Below are 27,277 nucleotides of genomic sequence, written 5' to 3'. Positions count from 1 at the left end.
TTGTTTTTGGCTGCGTGGGGTCTTAGTTGCAGCACACAAGATCTTTCCTTGTGGCGTGCGGGCTTCTTTCTAGTGGTGGCGTGCAGGTTTTCTCTTCTCTAGTTGTGGTGGCACAGGCTCCAGGGCGTGTGGGCTCTGTAGTTTGTGGCACGCAGGCTGCCTCAGTGAGGCACCTGAGCTCAGTAGTTGTGGCATGAGGGCTTAGTTGCCCCAAGCATGTGGGATGTTAGTTCCCCCACCAGGGGTCGAACCCGAGTCCCCTGCATTGGAAGGCGGATTCTTAACCAGTGGACCACCAGGGAAGTCCCTCTTCTCATCCTCTTGAGTGATACAGGTTTGTAACAAATAAATCATTTAAAAATTTAAGAAATGGTTCAACTTAAGGATAAATATTCAGGAAATGATAGTCAAAGTGGTAGGAATATAGCAAAAAAGGAAGGTGTATCCAAGGGACTCAGTTTTGGGCAATACTGACGATACACAAAGGGCCTGGTACACAGCCTGGCTCTCAAGCTGCTTACCTGGCAACTATTATGCCCGTTACTGCTATTTAAATAATATTGGCAGCTATTGTTGGTCTTATTGCTATTATATTTATGGCATAGCGGCTATTACTGTTACTATTGCTATAACAATACACTATTGTTATCTATTATAATGCATTGTTTTGATGAACCTCTGTACCGCTTCTAACTCCCTGGAACCTGGGGGCAATGGGGAACGCTGCAAAGTTGCTGCGGTTATTATTACTTTTATCTTGATATTTCACCGCCTCAAGCTGCGCAAAGTTTGGATAGGACGAATGGGAGTGGATAACAGTTCCATGACAGGTAGGAGGTGGGTCTGGGGAGGGGTCGGGCCAGGAGCCTCCGCCCCACAACGGGGCGGGCCGCTTAGGATCGGTCCCGGTCGGCCTCCGGTCCCCAGCCTGAGCCCGGCTATGGCCCCGCGCGGCGCGGCGCCGATCCTGCCGCTGGCGCTCGCTCTGACCGCCGTGGCCGCGGTGTCCTGGGCACGGGGACCGTCGGGCACGCTCTGGTTCCGGCAGGGCTGCGCCGCGCTGGGCCGCTGCTGCCCGGGCCGTGACCCGACCTGCGCGGCCCGCGGGCCCCCTCGCTGCTTCTGCGATCAGGCGTGCAGAGAGGTCCGGGACTGCTGCCCCGACTACGCGCGGGCCTGCCCAGGTGCGCCCCCGGGAGCACGTGGCCTGGGCGGAGCTCCCAGCGCGGAGGGGAGCAGGGTCCCGGGGTGCGACGGTACAAGGAAGAGAGGAAGCCGCCCTCGGAGGGGGTTCTGGACCTGGAGGGGCGCAGGAGCAAGGGGGACGGGGACGCTCAGGACACCAGGCGCAGAGTGGGGCTGGAAAGGTGCGCGCGGAGAAAGATGCTCGGGCCATGGACGCCGCTGCGCGAGTCTGGGGGAGGGGGCGGAATGGAGACGGATGCGAGGAGAGTAGAGGGGCGTTTGGGAGGAGAGGGTGCGAGAGTCCTCCCCTCGCGCGGGACTTGGGAGGACCGCGCGAGGATGGAGGGCTCGTGGAAGAGGCGCGCGAGCCAGGCACTCGGGTGAGGGACGCAGGGCCCCCAACAGAAATAGTCTTGTGCGGGCACCGAGGGGTGCGAGAGAGGAGGGGGCGAGAGAGAGCAGGGGGCGCACGCGGCTGGAAGGGGTAAGAGGGAGGAGGGGGCGTATGCGATCATCAGGGCTCGTGAGGCTTGGAGGGGTTGCGAAGGCGCAGGGGGCGCTTGGGTTGGGGTAGGGTGCCAGATTTAGCAAGTAAAAATCCAAGATGCCCAGTTAAACTTAAATTTCAGATAAATAACAAATACTTTTAAAGTATACGTATGTCCTCAATATTGCACGGGCCATACTTATATTAAAACTTATTATTTTTCTGAAATTCAAATCTAACTGGCCGTCCTGTGTTTCATCTGGCAACCTGAGCTGGCGGAAGTGCGTGGGGCATAGGGAGTTCGAGGCGGGAGCGGGACCACGCACGACATCGCGGGCAGGGAGGTCACAAGGCAAATGGAGGGGGTGTTGAGAAGCCGAGAGAAAGGCTGAAGCCTGGAGAGGGTTTGGAGTGGAGGGACGCTGAGAGCAGAGAGAGGAAACAGGCTGGGTGGTCCGGAAGGGGCGGAAGAACTGGGTGTGTGTGGGGAACAGGTTAAAACTTAGGTGAATGGGCGGGGGTGGGGGGGTGGGGGGGTGGGGTGGTGGTGGTGGTGGTGGTGAGGGGGTTGGGATGGGATGTACTGATCCCTGGGCAAGTAACGCCCGGGCACTGGTCCCCGTGCCGGCCATGGCCACCAGACCAGGGTCCAGGTCATTCCCTATAGAGACCCCCGCCAGAGTGGTATCCACCAGGCTTTGAAATTAGGGTCCACTTTTGTTGAGCCGCCAGTGGGGAGGACTCCATCCTTTTTAAATTCCAGGAATAACCTTTTCACACCCACTGTACCCAAAAATCTAAATTCTGTCACCTTGTCAAGTGGATATGATCTAACTTTCCTTTGTCAGGGAGAAGAGTGATTGATTGGACCCCTCTACCTGGAGATATCAGTGGAGCTTCCTTCAGGAACTTATATTTAAATGAGGGCAGCTTTAAAAAATTCAAAATTGAAGGGATCCAACATTTATTGATCACCAACCTACTCTGTGGGCTGGGTGTCTCATCCAACCTGATTACTGTCTCACAGCGCTCTGGGGCTCTGGTCTATAATAATGTCCCTGCTCAGCAGATGGGAAGAGCATGGCTCAGAGAGGAGCGGGCTTTGGCCAGCCAAGGTGGTCCAGTAGGATTTGGACCTGGCGATCCCCTTTCTTCTAGCCCCTTGCTGCTTCTCACAACTTTGAGTGGCGAATGGTGGAAATTCAGGTAGCAGAGAGGAAAAAGTAATTTTGGATTTGCTGTCTTCCCAAATCATAGCAGATGAGACTCCCCCAGATTAAACTTGCAGAAGGACTATCTTGGGAATGCTTTTGTACTCATCTGCTTTCCGTGCAGAGAGTGCGTGCAGCCGCGGGGTCATTCAGAGTGTAGGGCTGAGGTTCTTGGTTCAGCTGCACCCACAGGGGCTTCCCTATCACAGGGCAGGAGTGGGGGCCCAGGAAGGGAACCAGGCAGAGGGATCAGTGATGCTTTCCCACGGTTTGATCCACGCTGACAGAATCACACGATGTTATCAGCTCCCCAGGGGTTCCTGTTACATAAAGAGCTTGGGCTGGTGGGCCCAGCAGCCTCAAAGCTTTGCCCACCTCTTTGTTTTGCTCCTTTGGGAAGGTGTCAAAAAGGCAGTAGGTCTAGGATCTGGCCCCTTGTCTAGGCTGGGCAGAGCTGAGGTCTTATGAATAGACCTGGGAAAAGTTCACTTTTCCACCTCCCAGGGGAGCAGAGCAGAAGGGGACATGGGGACCAGTTAGGAGGCAAGATATGTTTTTTTCATGAGTGATTTAGGCGATAAAGTTGACTGACTTCAGGAATTGATTGTGGTAGAGGGAGGTGTTGAGGATGGCTTAAAAACAAACAAACAAAAAAACAAACCACTAACATTTACTGAGTACTTATTACCTGCTGGAGAGGTACTGTTTTAGGTGCTTTAAATAAATTGTCTCCTTTAAGCCTCATAACAGCCCGATGGAATAGATGGTGTTATCATGCCCATTTTACAGATGAGGCATGGAGACATGGAGAGGTAGTGAGCTACTCTGACTTGCCCAGCTATTAGGCAGTAGATCTAGGATTTGAACCCCAGCAGTCTGGCTCCAGATCACAATACCATATCGTTGCTTGAGGGTGGGAGGACTTAAGCATGTCGCAGGAGGGAAGCTCGAGCCCTCAGGGGAAACAGGAGCCCTTGACCTTGCCCACCTTCAGTTCAATTACATTGCTGGCCACCTGCTATGTGCCCAGCTCAGCTGGGACCAGTGGGAGCCAGAAAGATGGGACTCTGGTCCCCCTCAAGCTTATATTCTATTTTTGGGAGACAGGGTGGCTTGCTCAGTAAGAGCAAGAGGAGGCTTAGAAATGATTGGTGAGGATGGGGTGGGGTCAGGAAGAGGGTGGGTCTGGAACGGCTAGTAAAACCTTAAAGGATGGACACCATTACTTCATGTTTTTCAAGTTCCTTACTGAATGTTTTCAAGTATTTTATGCTCCTTAATTCTTACTTCAACCCTGTAAGGATCAAAGTCCCTATTTATGCACTTATGTATTCATTGTGCTAGTCAGTACTCTGAGGGTTGTGACACAACTCATATTACTTAAGCTAATAAGGGGATGTATTGGGACAGGTAACTGAAGAACAATCCATGGATTCTGACTTCAGGCATGGCTGGATCCAGGGACTCCAAGGATGTCATTGGGACTCTCTTTCCACCTCTCAGCTCTGCTTGTGTTAGTTTCAATCTCAGGCATGCTGTCACCGAGTGTTGATAAAGACAGTACCTAGTAGCTCCAAACTGGTGTCCCTAGGGGAATGAGAGATCCTTTTCCTAGTTATTCCAGCCATACTCCTAGGGATGGTTCTCATAGGCCCAGTTTGGGTTGCATGCTCATTCATGATCCAATAAATCACTGAGCCTAGGGAGAAGGAATATGTCAACTGGTCATGTCTGGGTCACATATGTACCCAATCCCAGGAATGAGAAGGTGAGGTCAGCCCTACCCAAACTATGTGGACTGAGAGTGGGGAGGGTTGGTTCCTCAAAAGAAAACCGAGGCGATGTTACCAGAAGATGGGGGTAAGGAGGCTGGGAGGGCAGAAATGACAGCTGCCCACTTCTGAGCTGTAGCGGTCCCTGCATTTCAGGGAACTCGAAGTAAAAGCGTGCTGAGACATCAAACAGAAGGAGGAGGAGGCAGGGGGTGACTGCGGATGCACTGGGGAAACACATTTTTAGCCACTAGTGTTTACAAAAGACCTTTTGTGAAACCACCTCAACAGGAGATGGAAACCAGTAAAGGATTTCAGGTGACAGGTCAGAACTGCATTCCAGAAAAATCCTTTTGCTAGACAGTGAGGAGGATGGACGGTCAGGGGGCTGGGCAGTGAGGTTCAGAGAAAAAGGTCCGGTTTGAATTGTCCAGAAAGGCAATTCCTGCTGAGCCTGGGCCTGTTGGCGGCAGGGCAGAGGGATCCAAGGGGACTGTGGGAAATTCAGCCTGGCTCCAGCAGGCTCTGCTGACATGATGTTATCTGGGTCTCCAGGGCTGGAAGAGCAACTTTAAAAGCTCCTCCCATCTCCCTTTTTCAGCTGCACTGATAAGCTAGAATTTCTCCATTACTCAGAAAAGGGTGGGATGGCCTTTGTTTTGAGAAACACTGCCATCTGGTGGTACCTTTCTGGAATGCCAACTTGCGGTCACATTGCCTTTGTGGTCGCTAAGGCACAATTTGCTCATTCAGAATTCACTGACTCGTTACTTACTGGGTCCCTATGTGTCAGGCACTGTGTTTGGTTCTGGAATTCAGCAGGGAACAAGGCCCCTGCCTCCAGAGAGCTGACATTCTAGTTGAGGAGGCTGACAAGATATGAATAATCACATGAAGGTACCGAGGTTGTGACCCTAGGTCTAGGTGAGGTGTGATGACAGTTCTCTGGGGGTGTCAGCTGTGCATGCTGCTTGGTGACATCACAGATGCCAGCGACATGGAAAGAATATGCGTAGGGTGGCATCTGCCTAATTTTCTGCAAAATCTCTCACCTGCCTGGCAGGGGATCATGGTGGGACTTTAGAAATTCCCTTGGTCCGGCTGCCCAGCCAGTGCCTGAATCTGGGCTGCCGTCTCCTCGTCAGTTGTCCAGCCACTCTGTGAACACTTCCAGTGACACTAAACTCACTTTTTCTAGTAGATTTTTTTCTTTTCTTTTAAAAAAATATTTATTTATTTATTAACTAAGAGCAGGTTGCACCTGGTCTTAGTTGCGGCTCGCTAGCTCCTTAGTTGCAGCAGGTGGGCTGCTTAGTTACAGCATGCATGTGGGACCTAGTTCCTTGACCACGGATTGAACCCAGGCCTCCTGCATTGGGAGCACGGAGTCTTAACCACTCCGCCACCAGAGAAGTCCCCACTAGCAGATTTTTCTATTGTAGATTATACTCTCTCGCCTGGACAACTGCAGTAGCTGTTTTATTGGTTTCCCTGATTCTGCCCTGACCCCCACCCGGCAGCTAGAGACATCCTATTAAAACCTTAATAGTGATAATGTCACTCCTCTGCTCAGCACTTGGCAGTGGCTTTTCTTCATGCTTTGAATAAAGTCCAAGTTCCTTACAATAGTCATCAAGGCCCTGTATGCTATCACTGCCCGCCTGTCTCTGACATCACTTCCTGCCACTTTCCTTCCTGCTTTTTATGCTCTAGCCACACTGGCCTCCTCACTGTCCCTCCAGCATCTAACCTGGACTCTGCCTCAGGCCCTTTGCACTGCCTGTTCCCTCTGCCTGGAACACTTCCCTCAGATACCTACACAGCTCCCTCCCTTACCTCCTCAGATGTCCTTTGTCATGGAGGCCCTCCTTGACCCCTCTATCTAAAACAGCTTCTTATCGCCCTGCACCTGCCACTCTTATCCTTCTTTGGATTTTCTCAGAGCATGTATCGCTAGTTGAAATTACCTCATATATTGTATTGTTTCTTGTCTGTTTCTCCTACTGAATGTCAGCTCTTCCAGGGCAGGGGCTTTTTCTGCTTTGCTCCTCTGTGTTCCCGGCACCCGGACCAGTGCTTGGCATGTAGTAGGCCCTAAATAGTTGTTGAATAAATGCAGAGAGTCCTCTGTTGTATTGAGTGTTTACTATCTTCCTAGTGCTTCGCATCTGTCATTGCACCAATTCTGTGAGACTATAGCTGGAATCCAAGCTTGTGCAACTCCAGCGTCTTGGCTTGACTCAGATATTCAGTCTCAAGCTCCACTTGCCTCTTCTGTGAGATGGATTTGACAATAGCGCAAATACATATATATATATATATATGTAGGAGTTGGGGTTCTGGCGAGTGACAGGTGGTACGCCCAGAAGAGTTGAATGGAACATAATTTGACAAGGGTTCCATTCGCTATGGTGCGGGCAGGGGGAAGTGGTGTTATAGGAGCCTGGTGAGGGCAGGATCCACGGCTGAGGGCCCCCTCCATGCAGGACTGAGGGTGAGGTGGGTGGAGGGGCGATAAACACCTGGGCTGCACTCTCCTCCCCATGCATGCCTCACTGGCTAAACTCAATCAGCGGCCAGGGGGCCTCTGTGATGCACAGGCTTCCCTGGGGGGCACAGGGCACAAAGAAGGACCCTAAAGTTGTTGTGAGGATTACATGAAGTCTGGGACTTGACTTGCCTGGTCCAGCAGCAGTGACATAATTGACATCGTTATTAGGTGGGTGTTGAAAGCAATAGATGATTGTTAGGCTGTCGTACTTTATTTCCTCCTTCCCTCCTTCCCCTGAGCATTTCAACTCTGCTCAGAGTTGAGAGCCATGCAAGGAGTATGTGACTTCCTGAGGTGCCAGAAGCAACACTGTCTGTTTTTATAACACAATCACCTCCTTCCCTCAGTTCAGGAATGTACCCTTTTTTTTTTCTTCGCATTTTCAAGTTGCTGAACTAGGATATGTCTCATAGCTGGTGAATGTTTGTCATGAGGACAGACCTGGTCTTTCTTGTTCCCCACGGTGTCTCCAGCACCTAGGACAGTGCCCGACTCACAGGAGATGCTCGGTAAATGTTTGTGGGATGAGTGAACTAATTCTGACAGCAGTAGTGCCCTGTGTGTGCACAAATGTCTGTGTGTGTGTGTGTGTGTGTGTGTGTGTGTGTGAGAGAGAGAGAGAGAGAGAGAGAGAGAGAGAGAGGGAGAGTGACTGTCAAGGCCTGTCAAGAAAGGCTTGACAATTTCTTTTTTTTTTTTTTTTTTATATTTATTTAGTTAGTTTGGCTGCACTGGGTCTTAGTTGCGGCACGCGAGATCTTCTAGTTGTGGCATGAGAGCTCTTAGTTGCAGCATGTGGACTTAGTTGCGGCATGCATGCGGGATCTAGTTCCCTGACCAGAGATCAAACCCGGGCCCCCTGCATTTGGAGCACGGAGTCTTACCCACTGGACCACCAGGGAAGTCAATGGCTTGTCAATTTCTTGTCAAGAAATTCTCTCCCTGGGGAAAGTCCGAAGATCCCACATTTTGGCCAGATGGCCTTCCCTGTCTGGTTTGGCCCACTCCTGGTCTGGGACTGTGGACTTGGGTGAAGAAGCTGAAGGTCTCAAAGGCCACATCATCAGAAAATACCTACTCACTGGGCCCCTGACTGTGGTTAGGCACAGGGGAGCATCTCATGGACGTGGACGCCTAGCAACTGCCTTCTTTTTTTATGATGAAATATTTCAGACATAGCCCAATGTAGAGAGAACAACATAATAAACCCTCATGCAAAGCTAAGAAATAAGCCTAGATGAATGCCACTGGAGCTTCTTCATTCCTTCCCTTTCTCCTCAGAGGTAACTGCTATGCTGAATTTGGTATTTATAATTCCTGCGGAGGGGTGTGTGTGTGTATATATATATGTATATATATATATACACACACATACATATATTCAATGTATATAAAATATATACAGTCAGTTCTCATGATGGACGGTTGTTATAGTCTATAAAATCCCCATGAACACTGAATTGACAAGTACTGAACCATTGCTCCTAGGGGAAATATGTACACACCTATCTCACACAGATTATAATCTTAAATCCTAAAAACAACTCATTCTCATAGCTTCTCTTTTAGAAAAGGGAAGAACAAGATTCAGAAGTGTTAAGTGACTGGCCCGAGACTGCCCCACTAACAGGTGCCAGAGCTGGAATTCAAACCCCGTCCTCCCGGTCCCGGAGCTGGAGCTCCTTGAACTGCACCACACCGCCACTGGCTCCCTCCATCCAAGAAGGCAGATCGGGGCCTTGTTTGACTTCAGCTGCAAATGTGCATGTTGGGTGACTCAAAATTTTTGCTGCTCTGCGTATGTCTGTGCATGACTACAAAAGCGCCTCAAATATTGGTTTGGGGGTTACAAATCAATTTTTAGCAAATAGGTAAATTCACAAATACCAAATCTGTGAATAGTGAAGATTGACATATATATACTTAGGTATGTATATCAATACAATATCATATATATGTGATATATACATATATGCTATCATATATATGTAATGTATATATTACCTATATGAATTCTTAAACACTATATAGCGCTCTTTTGCAGTTTTGAAGACTGTATCTAAATAGTATCACACCAGAAATAGCTTCTGCAAGAGGCTTCTTTCCATCCACGTTGTTGCTAGTGTAGTCATGGTTCGTTTCACTGCCGCAGAGGAATAGCTAGTGTTTACTGAGCACTTGCTGTGTGCCAGGAGTGAACGCTTTATATGTCACATCTGGTTGAATCCTCAAGGCCACACTATCAGGTGAATACTATTCTTATACCCATTTGACAGTGGAAGAAACTGAGGCACAGGGAGGTGAAATCAGTTGCCATAAGTGCTTAGGAAATGTTAATTGGAGGAATGGGTGATGGAAACCACTGGAATGATCGCCAACAGGATGATGGGTAAATAAAATGTGGAATTCTAAGTTTAGGTAGACGTATACAAATTTGTCATAGAGAAACTTTTAAGGCACACATGGATTCAGGTTTGCAGAAGTTCTGGTGCTCACTGTGGTGTTTTGGGGGTTCGGCTTGTGGGGAAGGTGCACAAGACCTGGCCGCTGCCCAAATTCCATAGCAGTTGTCCTTGGAGACGCCACCTTCTCTTCCAGCGGTCTCCTGCGTCGTGGCAGAGTGGAGCGGCTGGAGTCGTTGTGTCAAGCCCTGCCAGGTCTCTTACCGTCTCCGCCAAAGGCGTGTCCTGCAGGAGCCAAGGAACGGGGGTGCTCCCTGCCCCCCATTGGAAGAGCGGGCTGGCTGCGTGGAGTACTGGAGCCACCAGGGGGTGGAGTGCCAACAGTCCTTGCGTGAGTTGGGGTGGCCCTGGGGGTGGCTGTCAGAGGGAACAGCCTGGCTGGACTGCAGGGCCCTCCATAAGTTTCCATGTGGGGTCTGAGTTTAGGGTGGGACTTTGTCTTCCTTTTCCCTCATCCCCCTCCTCACCCTCTGAATGAGGTAAGAAGCTCTGACTTCCTCTAGGCATCTCGATGTCTTCTTTCTACTCATCTCCCATTGTGAATCAGTCAGGGCTTTGTTTAAATGAAGATGATAGGAAACTCATTTTAAACTGACCTGAGCAAAAATGTGTGGTTCATGTAACTAAGATCCCAGGAACTGCATTCAGGCATGGCTGGATCCAGGAGCTCAAGCAATGTTTCCAGGAACCTCTCTCCATCTCTCAGCTCTGTTTTCTAATGAGTTGGCCTCATTCTCAGGTAGGCATTCCCCCTGTAATGGTCTTTGATAGCTCCAGGCTTCCCTGCATCCAGCTTAGCAGCTGGAAGAAAAGGCCTCTTTCCCCTTAGTTTCAGCAGATGTCCTTAGTTTCACCAAACCTTACTGCAGTGTCACCCTCCTGTTTTAAATTCTCCAATAGGTACCCCACACCCTCATGAAGCCCAAACTCCTCATCATGGTCTACAAGCTCAAGTGCTCTGGCTCTTACCTCCTCTGACCTCATCTTCCTTCTTCTGTCTACATTTTAAAGGATCATTCTGACCACTGTGGGGACAGTAGACTGAAAGGGGTCAGAGGGCAGTGGGGAGGCCAGGGAAGAGGTGACTGCAGTGGTACAGGCAAGAGAGGAAGGTGTCTGGACCAGGATGGTGGCAGTGGGGTGATGAAAGAAGGAATGTCATTTCCTCTGCCTGAAATCCTCCTCCCTCTCCTTTGCCACCCACATCTAACTTGCCTGGTTCATCGTTTCCTGTGTAGATGTCAGTTTCCTCCAGGAAGATTTTCCTGACTGCCCCTACTATCTGCCATGCACTTGGCCACATTACTTGACTCTGTGAGGCCAGTGTTACTATGCATTTTACAGAAGGGGAAACCAAGGCTCAGGGAGGCACAACACCTGCCCAAGATACATGGCTCATCGCGCATCATTTTATTCAATGCTGACAATAACTGTATGATATAGGTTCTAGTATTATACTCATTTTGCTGACGAGGAGACTGAGGCTCAGAAAGGACCAAGATCACTCAGCTGTAAGAGGGAGAGCTGGAACCAGAACCTGGGCTTCTCTGGGGCTCTCCTCACTGCTCTAGGCTACACCAAAAGCAGCACTGGATGTTGGAAGAGAAGAGAAAAGGGAAGTTGTGTATTAAGTGTGTTACCTTCTCTAGATCACAAGCATTAATTAGTTCAACACCATATCTTTGATTCAGCCCCATCACTCAGGGAATGGGCAGGGGTAGGGACTTCTTTTGGCTCTTTTTCTCCCTAAGGAATCACCAACCTCTGATGGACTGACCCTCAATTCTCCTCTGTGTTCTCCTCTGTCTGCTCCAGGAAGGAAGAGGCTTGGAAGTTGGCCCAACAAGATAATTTTATTAATTCATTTATCTGTCCATACCTCTGTCCCCCTTTTCTTCCATCCTTACATTTTCCCACCTATTCATTCATCTATCCGTCTGGTTCTTTTATCCCTTCATCTGTCCATCTACCTATCATGTCTTCATCCATCCTTCTTTCCATTCATCATCTCTTCTATCATCTCTGTCTCTCCTTTTTTCCATCCTTCCATCTTCCCATTTACTCATCACCCATCCATTCTTCCTTTCTTATATCATTTCAGCCACCCATCCATCCATTCAGTTATTAACTCATCTCTTTTTTTCTCACTCACTCACTTATTTATTCATCAAAATCATTCATTTGAAGAACTTTTTATTGAGACTCACTATACAACCCGCTGTGCTAGGCCCTGAATCTAAGAGATAAATATGATCCTGCCTCCAGCATTGCATAAGGGGTACTTGTGGGGACTATCTACCCAGTTACAAGACCCCACAGTCTCCTTAGGGCTACCATAGACATGACTCTGACACCAGGAATACCTAATCGTGCTTCCTGTGGTGTCATAGCCTTGCGGGGGTGGGGGGGTGCTGGGCTACCTGACTCTGTTTTCTCCTTGGCCCACAGTCCCTGCTCTGATAACCACAGGCAGCTACGGGAAAGAACGAGAAAAGCGAGGTGTCCCCAAGAAGCAGGAGACAATAGGGTAAGTGGAAGCAAATGAACCCAAAGTCAAACTCAAATTTGTGAACGTTTTTCCTTGGATTAGACTTTCATCATGTCTCTCTCTTCCTTTAATAGCTTTAACATCTCCCCATTTCTTGTCCTGTTACATTTCTAAACTCATGAACATGAACTTTGAGTCCTTAATGATTGGTCTCTATTCAACTTCATTCACTTACTCATTCACTCAGTGTTTATTGTTTATACGACAGGTATGTTTATGTTGTTTATATGGGTTAGGCCTTGGGGTTACAGCAAGGAATAAAAAAGGACAGAAATACTTGTCCTCATGGAGTCTGCCTCACAGGAGGCAGACAATAAACAAACACATAGCCTGTCAAATGATGCTAAGTGCTATGGAGAAAAATGAAACAGGGAAGAGGGTGGGTGTGCCAGGGACATCCTTGTTTAGAGGAACTAAGATATTGAAGAGGTTATCTGGGGGAAGAGCATGATTGGCAGAGGGACTAGCAAGTGCAAAGGTCCTGAGGCAAGGCATGCCCGGTGTTCAAGGATCAGCAAGTAGTTCAGGCTGGAATTCAGGGGAGTGAGAGAGAGTAGGAAATATGATACACTGGGGGGAGGGGGGTGGTCAGATCACACAGGGTCTATAGGCTGTGGTGGGAAGTTGGGTACTTTCTCTGCATGAGATGGAGTCATGGGAGGGTTTTGGGCAGAGGAATGACAGGATCTGACTTAGGTTTTCACAGGGTCCCTTTGGATGCTATTTGGAGAATGGATCGTAAAGAGGCAAGGAAGGAACCAGGGAGAACAATGCGGGGGCTACAGCAATGGTCCACATGAGAGATGAAGGTGGTTTGGACCAGGGTGGTAGCCCTGTGCCTTTGAAGGTGGATTTCAGGGACTGGAGTCAGACAGTGTGTTGCTGATGGTGGTGATGAGGTCAAGCTTCTAGGACAGTGCCTGGCACATGATAGATACTCAACAAATATTAATTGAAAGAATAAGGTCTGAACTAAGGCAGTGCTAAGGGAGATGGAGAGGAGAGCTCTATTTGTTAGGATTCCTTTCACTGCAAGGCACAGAAATTCAGATCAAACTGGCTCAGGTGAAAAGGAGAATTATTGGTTCATATAACTGAGAGGGAAGTTTTGAAATAATATAACTTCAAGCATGAACTGGAGCCAAGAGGTCAAATATTATCAGGACTCCCTCTCCCCTTTCTGCCTTCATATACTGGCTTCATTCTCAAGCAGCCTCTCTCCCTGTAGTAGCCAAGATGCCCACCAGCAGCCCCAGATCCTCCCAGCTTAGCAGCCCCAGCTGACGGGGTCCTTCCCAGTCTCATTGTGTAATTTCTGGAGGAGGTTGATTGGTCCTGCTTGGATCCTAGGCCCATCCCTGAACCAATCACTGTGACCCAGATGATGGGACCTCTGATTGGTCAGCTTGAATCATCTGCCCACTCTAGGGGCAGGTATGGGGAGCCAGGACCAGGCATCCTGATTGATTGCCCCTCCAAGACCACATAGGGTGAGGACAAGAGTTCCCCAAATAAACCACCAAAAGGGCAAGAGAAAGAACGTTGGGAAGACGAAAATTCCAATTATCACAGGCTTCTGGCAAGGACAGGTTCCTGAGGCGTTCTGGGGGCAGCTGAGAGGAAAGGGCTCTGGGCTGGCTTTGGGCTGTTCCTGGAAGAAAACTGTCCACTCCTTGGGCTTCCCAGAGGCTGCAGCCACCAGGGGGCAGCAGCCCCACACAATAACCTCCCGGGGTCCTTGACAAGCTGCATCTCTTCCAGCAGGGGGTGCCATTTACCGCTACTTGTAGAAAAAGTTGGGTCGAAGTAAAATTTTAGCAAATTGGGTCTCAATTCAGATACTCCAGAATGGGACAGTTATTTAAATAATTCTTGCAGTGACTCTTTTCTGTAAAATAGGATCTTTTACAAAATGTGGTGGAGTGCTTATTGAGGCTTTTGGGGTTAGGCGGTTCCATTTTAGGCACTACCACTTATTAGCTGTGTGACTCTGGGCAAGTTATCTTTCCGCTCCTCGGTTTCCTAATCTGTAAGCTGGGGCCAAGATCTACCTTGCAGGGTTTCCCTATTCCATTGGACCAAATGATTTGGCAAATTTTTGTCGAGCCATGTCCTAGTCTAGGACTTGGACACAACAGTGAACAAAACAGATACAAATTCCTGCCTTTGTGGAGCTGACATTACTGCGGGGGAGAGAGATGAGAAGTAAACAATATAATCTTTTGGATAAGGTGTTTGAAGAACTGGCCCATGGAAGCCCTCAATGATGTTAACTTAAAAAAGCAGGAGCCAAGTCTCATTGATGCAGATTGAGTTGCCCAAAAGGTTTCTTCTGTAGCAGGGAGAAATTGTATCAACCTGAGCCTACATAGGGCTAGGTACACAGTAGGTGCTCCATAAATGCTCACAGGTGTTTGGGGTGGTGTTTTCCTGTGTGGCTGCAGGTACTGTGTCCAGTTCCGGCTGGGGCCCGTTCCAGGGAGCTGCCAGCAGGTGAGGGCACCCCATGCCCAGTGGACAAGGTATCTGACCCAGGGCCACACAGTTTGTGTGAGGTGTGAGTGGCCTGCCCAGGATGCCAGGAGCCGGCGCTGCTACGGGGATGGTAGAGGGGCCGGAGGGTAAGCCGTGGGACTCGGGCATGGGGAAGTGTGACTGTAGAGCCTGGGGCCTCTCTGCAGCCTGAGAGGTGAAGGTGCCCAGGGAGCGGGAGCCTGTTTCCTGGCCAGGGTGGGGTGCAGGAGGGTTCTGATCCCAGTGTCCGAGGAGGAGCAGCTCCTGCCATTTCCAGCTGTGTGACCTTGGGCAATCTCATAAACTCTCTGGACCTCAATTTCCTTATCTGAAAATGCAGATAATAAGAGGACCTCCTCATGGGGCAATAATGAAAGTGAAGTGAGATTGTGCAAGTTGAAGACTTAGCATAGTTCCTGACATCCAGAAAGTACTCAAGAAAAGGGAGCTGGTTTTATTGTTGAATCCTTACAATTCCCTTAAAAGCCAAGTTTGGTTACCCTCATTTCATAGATGGGGCAACAGAGGCTCAGAGAGGCATTGTGACTTAGTCAAGGTCACACAGGATTTGACCCAGATTTGGCTGTTATCATCCCCCTAGACTCCTCCCACAAGGGCAGATGTCTTGGAAAGCACTTAGCATTACAATAGTAGCTAAAGTTTATTGAGTGCCTACTATGTGCTAAGCATTATTCTAAGCTCTATATTCATTCATTCATTTAATACATATTTGTTGAGCACTTACTATTGAGCATGTGCCAGACAATGTTTTGGGTACTGGGGAGATGCAGTGAACAAAGCAGCTGTGGTCCTTCTCTTATGGAGACACATTCTGCTGTGAGGAGGCAGACATTAGGCCAGTAAATCTGTAATTTGTCAGATGGGAGATAAGTGTTAGGGAAAGAAAGCAGAATCGGGGAAGTTCTAGGGAATTTTTTTTTTTTTAAGGAAGGTGACACTAAGGAGGTGACATTTGAACAGAGTTCGGAAGGAAATGAGGGAGGTAGACATGTGGAGGTTTGGGGGAAGGGTATTCCAGGCAGAGGGAACAACAAGTGCAAAAGCCCTGAGGCGGGAGCGTGCCACCATTGAGGCTGGCATGGAATGAGCAAAGGGGAGCGTGGAAGGAGGTGAGGACACATTGACACACAGGATGCCCTTGAAACATTCCAAGAGCCCAAAATGGATACTTTCAGGATCCTCTCCTTCTAGATGAGGAGACTGATTCACAAAGAGGTGCCCGAGGTCACACACCTAGCGAGTGGCAGAAACAGGCTTTGAACCTAAATTGCTCAGACTCCTTGGCCAAGCTCTAAAGACAAGTCTAGACTGTTTCCCACTGACTGTGCTTTTCCATGCAGGGATTATTAGAATGTAGGAACAAGAGCTCTCTCTGGGGTCTCTCCAGGGAGTTCTGCCATTTCTAAGGATGTTAGTTTCCTGACTTTTAAAATTGAGCAGCCCTGCTCACTGTAAACCTAGAGCAGGGAATGCCAGTGCCTGTTGGGGTGTTAGGGACAGATGTATCTGAACGAGAGGCATTGGGACTGCACAGATCTGGGTTCAAACCCCACTTCTGGCCCTTACTAGGTATGTGACTCTGGGCAAACCCTTCTTACCCTGACAGTCCCCACCACTCAGATGGTGGGAAGGATCCTGAGACCTTTGCACAGCACCTGGCTCCTCGTAGATGCTTAGTAGTGGAAGCTGCTCTTGTCATGTTTAACCTATAAAATGGGTATAATAATATATGTCCTTTGTGAAAATGACATGTGATAAATGTGATGAACCTGGCACATAGTAGGTGCCCAATAAATAAATGGCAGACAATAGGGAGGCCCTCTCAGCCAACCTTCCTCCAACCTCTCCCCCCCACCACTTACTCATCCTAGACCTGAGATTCTACCATTAGAGATTCATTCTTTGGACTAGATGCTCACTTATTAGAGCCTCAGTTTACTTATCCATCTTTGAATAAGCCTTTCTAGCCCTAAAACTCTGATTAATCCCAAACTTCTCTTTTTGGATGCAAATATTCCAGGAACATGGCACTTGGGTGAGGCTGAGATAAGGGTCGCAGGCACTGCTGCCTCTACCAGGCATGGGTGGGGATGGAAAGTAGAGCCAAGTCTGTGCCAGGCAGGGGCATCTTTCCCTGCTCCCACCCCAGCCAGGCCAGGCTCACAGAACAGGTGACGGAAGGTCTGATTGGGGGCATGAGCTCACCAGGCAGGACTGGGCAGAGGAGGAGGATCAAAGGGAGGATGGAGATGAGCTGCCAGCCAGATTCTTTCCGTGGGCAGCTGGTGAGGGCGGGCATGCAAAGGGCCCAGCCCCGGGGAGGGTTAGCCTGCCAGTTGGGGATTTTAGGACGGTTTATTTAGCATGAGAAGTGTCTCTGAGTTTGGGACAAGCAGAAGGAACACCTGCTATAGTCATGCACCTACTGTGTGCTGGGCACCAAGTGGGTACTTTAGATGTGAGCTCCCACTCAAGCCTCACAAGCCCTGTTGAGACAAGGGACATTCATTCCATTTTATACACTGAGGATGGCAATAACAATGGTAACTTTAAATGCTATCATTTGTGAAGTGCCTATTAGGTGCCAGGCACTGTGCTTAGAAGCTTAGAACAGTGCCTGGCACATAAGACAATCTGTGTGTGTTATTATTGCCATTATTTGCATTTTTAAAGGATGTGAATTATACCTACAGAGAATTGGCTAAAACATATATGAACAGGTCAATAAATGTTTGCAAAGAGGACACATCTGGGTAGTCACCGCCCAGGCAAGGAACAGAACCTGGCTAGCCCCCCAGTCCCGCCCCCAACCACAGCCCCTCCCCTCCCCATAGAGGAGACCACCATCCTGACTTTTACGGTAATCCACTGTACAGTTTTCTTTATAGCTTTACTCAACTTGGTGCAGATCCCTAAACACTACAGTTTAAATTTTTCCTCCCAAACTTCACATATATAAAGTGGTACAGGATGTACCTTTTAGAATTCGGCTTCCTGTGCTCGACATGCGGTTTGCGAGGTCCGTGCACGTGGCTGCCTTGTAGCACTGGATCGTTCATTCTTGTTGCTGAAATAGTTAGCTATTATTGTCATGATCATTTTTACTTTCTCTGCACACAGCATCTCATCAAACCCTCCCAACACTTCAGAGGGGCAGAGATTATACTTATCTGTTATTCATTGAAGAGCCAGAGGCTCCTAGGAGCTGGGTCATGAACCTCTCCACCCCACCATTCCCAAACCTTTCTTAATCACTCCACTCTGTTGCCTCCCAACAGGAGGGAAAGGGGGGCGCAGGGAGGTTAAGGATGTCTTAGTGTCACCAGACCCTAAGAGCCAAGTCTGGATTGCCCCGGGTGGCCTCTAGAGTCAGCAGTTCTGCGGCCAACCCAACTTCTTCATCAGGCACAGTAGACACAGGGCCCAGTGCCCACACACATTCAGGCTCCACAAAAATGCTTTAATTTTAACCTCTTAAAATCAGAAGAAATAGGATGTAATAGTAGTGAAGATCTGATACTGACTCCAGCCCGGATTATATTTATCTTTTTATAATGCAGTTGTAAACTTTGATTTAAAATATTTTTGCATGGAGAAGGGGCCCCCGAAAACAAATATCCCTGGCACCCAGGAGAGTCATGACGCCGCTGAAGCAGCCCCATGTCTTGCAGGCACCAGCTGTCGCTGTGGCAAGCGGCCGGCCACCCCCGGTGCCGAGGGACCTGGGAGAGGCTTGGGCAGCTCCAGGACTGTTCCTGCCCCGAGGTCCACAGCCTCGTCTTCCTCTAGCAGCGGTGACCCCCATCTGTCCAGAGCTCCTCTTTCCAAAGCCTCCCTGGGTGGCAGGGAAACCCCCAGGGCTTGGGATCCTCCAGGACGAGGGAGTGGGGAGAAACCTGCACATTTGAGACTGAAGGAACAAGCCTTGTCCTTATGCTGACACTGAAAATAGCTTTATGTTTCCACTGGGTGCCAGCTGAGTCACAGCCTTAACTGCCATCTCCCTCTAGTTCAGGGCTTCCCAAATTTCATCTCCTAAATACACCCTTCTTCATTTTGCCCTATTTTCCTTACCTGTACCTTTTTTTTTTTTTGACACCCCACCTCATCCTTTTTTTATTTACTTAAATAAATTTTTTTTAAAAGGAAGCTTATACTTACATATATGTGTATAAATAGGAAATTTTTTTTAAAAAATCACAACTAGAAATGAAAATAAATAATAGTAGCAAACATTTATTAAGTACCTACAGTGTGCCAAGCCCTGTCCTGGCCCTTTACACATACTGACTCATTGGATCCTGAGTTAGGTGCAGTTATTATCACCATTTTACATGGGCGGAAACTGAGGCACAGAGAGGTTAAGTTACTTGCCCCAGGACACACAGCTAGTGAGTGGCAGAGTGGGGATTTGAAACCCATGAGCTACACCTACTGCTAAGATTTTCTGCACTAGCAGTACATCAGCTCCAGGAGGGCAAGGTTTTCGGTCTGTCTTGTTCCCTGCTGTGTCCCCTGTGCCTAGAATAGTGTCTGGCACACCATAATGCTCAATAAATAGTTGTTGAATAAATGAAATGAATAGGTGAATGATCAGTTGCCATCATTAGAAGGCAATCAGAAAAACAAACACAATGGAAACCAAACAAGTCTGGTGAGGTATTGTTGCCCAAGGAGCAGAGCATGAAGCCTGCTCTCTCGTTATTCAAACAAGACGTTAGCACGTGTGTGAGAGGGAGTGAGGGACACTAGTATCTAATAGAGACTAGGCCCTTGACAAACTAGAGGAATTACAAGGGACTTGAAAGGGAGCGGATTTTCTCCCCTTGGGAGTCAACTGTAATTAATAAGCATTTTAACACCTTTATTGAGATAGAATTCACAATACTATACCATTCCCTCAAAGTGTACAATTCAGTCTTTTTTAGTATATTCGTAAGATCGTATAACTTGGTCTAATTTTAGAACTCTTTGTGTCGCCCTAGAAGAAGGCTTGTACCCATTAGCCGTTACTGCTCATTCATCAGACCTCTCCAGCCCTAAGCAACCACTAGTCTACTTTCCGTTTCTATGGATTTGCCTATTCTGGACATTTCATATAAATGGAATCATACAAATGGTCTTTTGTGTCTGGCTTCTTTCACGTAGCATAATGTTTTCAAGGTTCATTCATTTTGTAGTCAATTATTTAAGCCCTGTCCTGAATTCGTGTAAAACTATCTCATTTATGAGTCCCTCACTTTGGGGAGCACGGTGATAGTGAATAAAGAACTATGGGGGAGTCCTGGCTCACTCCCGCTCCTCGTGCGAGTGTGCTGGCCCAGCTTTCCCAGCCTTTGGACCCAGGAGCTCCGAGCATGGAGTTGGGGGAGGGGTGTATCTTTCCGCTGTCCTTGGGGCTGGGCAGGGACTGGCCCACATGTTCCTGCTACTCAATCCTCCTTCCTAAATCAGGACTCTGGGCACTCTTGGGAATCACTGTCTGTTCCCCGTCTCTGGGAGTGTGAATGAGTCACTGGGCAAGCATTTCAGCAGCACCTGTGTGTGTCTGTCTGGGGTGAGGAGCTGGGGCAATGCAGGGGAAAGAGGTGCTGACTGGTCAGGAGGCCAGTGAGGGGGCTGCCCGATTCGCATCCAGGCCAGGTTCCCTAGAGGCAGGCTTTCTCTGCCTCTGCCCCTACACTTGTTTTGGCCGCAGGAGGTCGTTTTACATGGAAATTATCTTATGTGTGTTTAGCTGCTGTCTTCCCAAGCAGACTAAGTGTCTGAGATGCCCAGGCTCTGTAGTATAAACTTTTTGGAGTCCCTCATAGCTACCGTTGAAAAACCAGCCCCTAAGGAGTGATGCCTGTTTTAATCCCCTCAAGGATCCTGGAAGGTGGATGATCTTTCTCCCATTTGCAGAAGGAAAAACTGAGGCTTAGGAAAGTCAAGGGACCAGTACAAGTTCTCATTACCAGGAAATGCTGGAGCTGGGATTCAAACTGGGCTCCAAAGCCTGTGCTCTTGACCGAACAGGAAGGCAGAGGCTGCGGTGGGAAACATCGGGTTACGGGTACCATGAAATGGGACATTTACCTTGGGTACTCCTTCTGGAGTGTGTTGCTGTGTCACCGAACCAGCTTCATTTTGCCTGACTCACAGCAAGCCACAACGCGGAGATACCGAGGTTTGCAAACCTCGTGGAAATAGGAGAACAAGTCTCAAATCTGCCTCCCCAAAGGAGCTCAGGGTATTTATGGGATAAACAATAAAGCAGCAGGGCGGTCTGAGGCATGGGGAGCGTAGGGAAAGGTGACTGGAAAAAGGTGCAGTCACTGTTGTTCTGCGCAGGTGCAACAAAGCTACAGGCCTCTGTATGTTAGAAAATGAAGGCACTTAGTACCATCTGAGGGTGGAGTTTTCGACTCTCTGACGTCAAAAAGTCACCAAAGGAACACTCACTAATACCCAGTTGAAGGGTCAGTGGTCCTGTCCCGTCTTAACAGGCTCAGCTAGAACTAGACACAGCCAACTCCAAATTCCTGGAAAACAACTCGGTCAAACGTCTTATTGTTTAGGCTACATGCTGCTTGGAGGACATGGAAGGCCTTGATTAGTGAAGGCAGGTGAAATGGATTTGACTCATTACCCCCAGTTTCAGCTGGAGTTTTTGCAGAGTCCAGGAATCTGCCAGGGGAAGGGGAGGTATCTCCATCCAGCCAATACCAAAAAAAAAAAAGTTCAGAAATGTGTTGGAGACAGAGGTGGGACACATGCAGTGTGATGTTCCTGGAGACTTGCCCCACACCTAAGCACTTCAAGTCAAGGACCTTTGAGGGGTAAGTGACAGAACTCAACCAACTTTAGCAAAAATGGAAATTACATTACATGTAATTAATGTCAATAATTACATGTCAATAACACATGTAATTAAAATATTCAGGATAGATCTCCTGGGTATGGCTAGATCCAGTGGTTTCAAGGTTGAAGCTGTCTTATCGCTACCTTTTGGCCCTGCTCTCCTCTGTTTGGCGTTTTTCTTAGCAGGCATCTTGTGGTGGCATAGATGGCCATCAGCATCTCTAGGTTTTCTTCCTCCCAGTTTAGTAACGCCAAGGGGAAGAGAGCTTCTCATTTCCAATGGCCGTAGCTCTGGCTAAAGTCCTGGGGTTGCTGCTTATTGACCTGGCTCATCGTACATGCTCTTCCCTGAACCAGTAGGGCAGTGGGCTCTGATTGGCTGGGACTGGGTCAGTCCTGGGGGTAGGAGAGGGGTTAGTCCTACTTTAACCACATGGACCAAGGGGAAGGGATAGCTCCCCTAGGAAAACTCAGGGTCCTGCTATCAGAAGCAGCAGGAAGTGGGCTGGACAGGTCCCAGACGACAGACTTCTTCCTCATGGGAGGTGGAGGAGCTACCATCCAGCTCTCTGGCTTTGCCACCAACTAGCTGTGTGAACTTGAGCAAGCCCTTTCCCCTCTCTGAGCCCCAGTTTCCCCATCTGTACAGTGATGATCTCCTTGGACTCATCCAGCTCTGAACTTCTGAGACCAAAAGATTTCATTTAGCCAGCGGCCCAGCATCCTAGCTTGACAGATCCAAGCTCTGTGGCTTAGGAATGCGTGGCCTTCACACACCCTGAGATTGAACTTGGGACCGGACATCCAGCCTCCTGTTCCTGCTCATCCCGGCAGGGTACAGCCTGTGTTGGTGGGAGGGAAGGGCTCCAAGGAGGTTTCTTTGCACATCCCCAGCGTTCTCCATCTATAATTGGCTCCAAATGAAATGATCTCATCCCTGAACACTGAGGAAGATGGATGGGGGTGGGGGTAGGGAAAATAGCTCACTGGCAGCATCTGACACTGTTTGTGACTAACCCGTTTCCCTCTGAGAGAGACAGTCCGCTCTCTCGAAGACGACATTAAAGTTTGGAAAAAAAAAGTCTTGGTAATATATTGAGGAAGGCTCCAGCTTTTGGGGCTTTGAGAGGCCCAAGGCATTTCTTCACTCTGTCCAAACCAGGTATCTTCTGACTGTTGCTCACAAGTCAACGTGACCACTTGTCATATCAACCCCCGGCCGGTGAGGAGGTGAGCATGGCCAATCATCGAGTCCTGTATGGATTCTCGATGGAGTTTTGTGGCTGACTGAAGCTCGTTTAAATGCCCATACATTAATTGTGAAAGATGAGCTCCTGATCAACTTTTAAAAAGCTTGTCACGGCACCATCTGTTTGGCGTTTGTCACTATTGCATTACATAAGAGGAGAGACATTTTTAAAGAATGCGGCTGCATTTAGTAATTGGATCGCTGGAGAGGAGCCAAGCTGGGGCGGATGGCACTGTGATCTGGGGTGCGGCGGCCTCCCCAGATTCCACTCGGTCTTGGCAGAGACCTGAGTGCAGCCCAGCTTGGGAGACAGGCCCGCGGTGGCTTCTTTTCCTCTTGCCTTTCTCTCTCTCTCTTATTTTTCCTTCGCCCCATTTGTTCTTCCTCACCCTGCGACTGATCAAGTATTAACAATAACCAGAGGACTTCACCTCCCTAAGCCCCAATTTCCTCATCTGGAAAGCGAGAATAATAATATAGTGCTGCTGTGAGGTTTAAATGTATTAACACAGTGCCTGGCACGTAGTGACTGCTTGATAAGTGTGAGCTATTATATAAAGCTGTGTCTGATGCATCAAGGGGCCAAATACATGTCTGTTTTCCTTCCTTTTCCCCTGTCTTCCATTTGATTCAACAAGTATTTAGGAAGTGCCTACCTTAGAGGCAGGGCTGGCTTCATAGATGTGCAACTTGGCCGGTTGTACAGGGCCCTGCACTTGGCTTATTGCTCTATCGTTGCTGTCTTGAGATATTTATATATATATATAATTTAAAAATATATATATTTTTAGATTTATTTTTGGCTGTGTTGGGTCTTCGTTGCTGCGCACGGGCTTTCTCTAGTTGCAGCGAGCGTGGGCTACTCTTCGTTGCGGTGCACGGGCTTCTCATTGTGGTGGCTTCTCTTGTTGCGGAGCACGGGCTCTAGGCGCGCGGGCTTCAGTAGTTGTGGCACGTGGGCTCAGTAGTTGTGGCTCACGGGCTCTAGAGTGCAGGCTCAGTAGTTGTGGTGCACGGGCTTAGTTGCTCCGTGGCATGTGGGATCTTCCCGGACCAGGGCTCGAACCCATGTCCCCTGCACTGGCAGGTGGATTCTTAACCACTGCGCCACCAGGGAAGTCCCTGTCTTGAGATTCTTAATCATTTTTGAACAAGGGGCCCTGCGTTATCATTTTGCACTGGTCCCTGATGGTCCCACCTGGATATCTAGAGTGATGCTATGTTTCATTGGACTGCTTGATATTTAAAATAAACAATTCATGGGAATTTCCTGGTGGCACAGTGGTTAAGAATTCACCTGCCAGTGCAGGGGACACGGGTTCGAGCCCTGGTCCGGGAAGATCTCAAATGCTATGGAGCAACTAAGCCTGTGTGCCACAACTACTGAGCCTGCGCTCTAGAGCCCGTGAGCCACAACTACTGAAGCCTGCGTGCCTAGAGCCCGTGCTCCACAACAAGAGAAGCCACTGCAATGAGAAGCCCGCGCACCACAACGAAGAGTAGCCCCCGCTCGCCGCAACTAGAGAAAGCCCGCGCATGCAGAAACGAAGACCCAACACAGCCAAGAATAAATAAATAAATACATTAAAAAATAAAATAAAATAAACAATTCAGTCCACATTTTAAAATTTGGAGAGTTCACATAAAAATCTGATGTATTTTGGAAAATTAGAACGTCTTGCCATAGTGAATCTATATTCCTACATGCCTCCAAAGATGGGCTGGAGCTGGGTGGCGGTACCCTCTACAAAGGGCACATGCTTTAGTTCACCACTGTCCCCACCACTCCTGGAGGCTTTGAACTGAGTCCCTTTGCTCATTTATGGAGCATCTGGGATGGTGGTTGGGGTCATGGGCTTTGAAGCCAGGTATGTTTTCAGCTTTGCCAGTCAACAGCCATTGACCTTGGGCAAGTAGCTCTTTGCCTTAGCTTTCCATCTCTAAAATGGAGATGATGAGAACAGTAAACTCTCCCTTAGGGATGTGAACTCTCCCTTAGTTAATACATGTAAAGCATCTAGAATATGTTGTATTATTTCTGTTCTTTTACTCTTCTTACCTGGTGCAGAGGCTCAGACTCCAAGTCCGAGGGCTGCCCTCCAGGAGCTGGAAGCTGGACCGGCAGCAGCTGGCTGTGAGGTCATCTTCATCCTGCCATCATGAGCAGCATCCCTTGTCAATGTTCACTTTCTCCCCCTCAACCTGCAGTGTTGGAGTTCATACCTTGGAGCTGCCTTCCTAGCGTTATAAGCATCATTCTGAGGGAAGGACCTTCTGTTCCTTAAAGAGTCCAGTTCATCCCTGCCTCAGGGCCTTTGTACATGCTGCACTCTCTTCCTGGAACACTCTTTCCCTATATATTTGCATGGCTATCTGCTTATTCTGGTCTAGCTCAAGTGTCACCCGTGAGAGAGGCCTTCCCCAACCACCCTAAGTAGTCTCTGCCCTGATCCCTGCACTCATACACATTCAGCTATATTATCTCCTTCCCAGAACTTTTTTGTTGTCTGAATCCCAGAGGACCTGGTCTATCTTGGTCACTGCTGTACCCCCAGTACCTACACCATTGCCTGGCACATGGTAGGTGCTCAATAATAATTTGTTGCATAAACGAATGACTGAGCTCATTAACTCTTCATGGCCACCCTGTAAAGCAGGCACAGGAGGGGAAGCGACAGCTCAAGGTCACATAGCCAAGAAGGGGCAGGAAGGGAGGTGGGAACCAGGTGCTCTGCTTCCAAGCTTCCTGTGGCTCCCCGGCGGGAACAGGATAGACGTGTGGACCTTCGGGCACACCCAGCCACCCAGAAGGGGTCAAGTATGAAGCAAGGCCCAGGGAACAGCTTCTAAGTATGGTAAGAGTAAACCAGCCCAGCAGCCAGGAGGTAGGACTGTTTATAGGAGCTGGAGACCATTGCCATGACAACTGGACAGCCTACAGCTTCCAGCTGTCACCAGGGATGCAGATTTGCATTTGCCTGGGATGCAGTGAGGACAATGGGGATGGGACTGGCCGAGGGTGGGGACTCCACACACCCAGTCTGGGGGAAGGAGGTTTCTTTTCTGAGAGTTGCCTAAAAACTGAAAGGACTTGGTGGCACTATATAAGTTTGTGTGTGTGTGTGTGTGTGTGTGTGTGTTTGTGTGTGTGTGTGTGTGTGTGTAGGAGAGTCTGGACTATGTGGAGCCAGGGTGCTGGGTTTGAATCCCAGCTTTGCCTACTTCTGCACTGTGACATCTTGTGGAAGTGATTTAACCTCTCAGTGCCTTGGTTCCTTCCAATGTAAACAGGGGATAGGCAATAGTATTGATACCTTATGAGGCTGCTGTGATAATTAAATGAGATAATACTCTTACATCACTTAGGATGTATCTTGCATTGTTACTAAGTTCTAGAAATCACCTTTTTTAAAAACATTATTTATTTATTTATTTATTAATTTATTTATTTTTGGCTGTGTTGGGTCTTCGTTTCTGTGTGAGGGCTTTTTCTAGTTGCGGCGAGCGGGGGCCACTCTTCATCACGGTGCGCGGGCTTCTCACCATCGTGGCCTCTCCAGTTGCGGAGCACAGGCTCCAGACGCACAGGCTCAGCAATTGTGGCTCACGGGCCTAGTTGCTCCGCGGCATGTGGGATCTTCCCAGACCAGGGCTCGAACCCGTGTCCTCTGCATTGGCAGGCGGACTCTCAACCACTGCACCACCAGGGAAGCCCTAGAAATCACCTTTTGATACATCCGACTTTTGGTTGCCTTCCTGCTGGGGTAGTGGGAAATTTGGTCTCAGTCATTCTCAGGGATCCCCACTTCCCTGGCTTTATTCATTCATTTAACAAATATTTATTGAGCACAAATATTTATTGAGCACCCAATCTGTGTGAGGCAATGTTTTAGAGGCTGGGAATACAACAGTGAACAAAGCAGACAAAAATCTCTGCCTGCATAGAGCTGGCATTTTAGCAGGTAGACATTAAATAAGATAAAAAGGAAAAATACATATTATGTCAGATGATTTTAAATGTTCAGTAGAGAAAATAAAGCAAGGTGATGGTGGTGGGGATATGGACTGTGGGTGAAGGTTTGCAGTTTTAGACAGTGGTAGGGTGTCAGAGCCTCGCTGAGAAAGTGACCTTTGAGCACAGGTTGAAGGAGGGAAGAGAGGGAGCTACGTGGTTATCTGGGGCAAGAACATCCCAGACAGAGCAAACAGCAAGTGCAAAGGCCCTGGTGCAGGAAAGTGAGCATGTATGAAACCATATTGTGCAGTTATAGCTCTTGGCACGTGTGCATGTATGGTGTTATGTGGCACACATTTAGTGGTACGTGGGTGGCTGTGCCATGGATGTGGATGTGTACACATGGATGGAGACATGCATACATGTTTGTTCACACAAACACATGGCTGTGCTTGGCCACGGATGCTGTGCCCGCACAA

General features: G+C 48.7%; 1 protein-coding gene across 1 annotated transcript; it reads left to right on the top strand.

Moving 5' to 3' along the window:
- The first annotated feature begins 940 nt into the window (after positions 1–940).
- On the top strand, positions 941–18,620 carry LOC118880958 (somatomedin-B and thrombospondin type-1 domain-containing protein-like). The gene is made up of 5 exons (XM_036825204.1): positions 941–1,184; positions 9,805–9,999; positions 12,117–12,195; positions 14,661–14,837; positions 18,423–18,620. The coding sequence occupies exons 1-5, from the start codon at positions 941–943 to the stop codon at positions 18,538–18,540; spliced, it is 813 nt and encodes a 270-aa protein (XP_036681099.1). The 3' UTR covers positions 18,541–18,620.
- Positions 18,621–27,277: the final 8,657 nt, after the last annotated feature.

This window comes from Balaenoptera musculus, chromosome 15, assembly GCF_009873245.2.
Source record: "Balaenoptera musculus isolate JJ_BM4_2016_0621 chromosome 15, mBalMus1.pri.v3, whole genome shotgun sequence".
NCBI lineage: Eukaryota > Metazoa > Chordata > Mammalia > Artiodactyla > Balaenopteridae > Balaenoptera > Balaenoptera musculus.
The sequence above is the reverse complement of the archived record's forward strand: the minus strand, read 5'-3'. Positions and strand labels throughout refer to the sequence as shown.

Coding starts and splice junctions, on each gene's coding strand:
- LOC118880958 (XM_036825204.1), top strand. CDS start 941: ATGGCCCCGCGCGGCGCGGCGCCGATCCTGCCGCTGGCGCTCGCTCTG. Junction 1,185..9,804: donor CTACGCGCGGGCCTGCCCAG/GTGCGCCCCCGG, acceptor CTTCTCTTCCAG/CGGTCTCCTGCGTCGTGGCA. Junction 10,000..12,116: donor GGAGTGCCAACAGTCCTTGC/GTGAGTTGGGGT, acceptor CTTGGCCCACAG/TCCCTGCTCTGATAACCACA.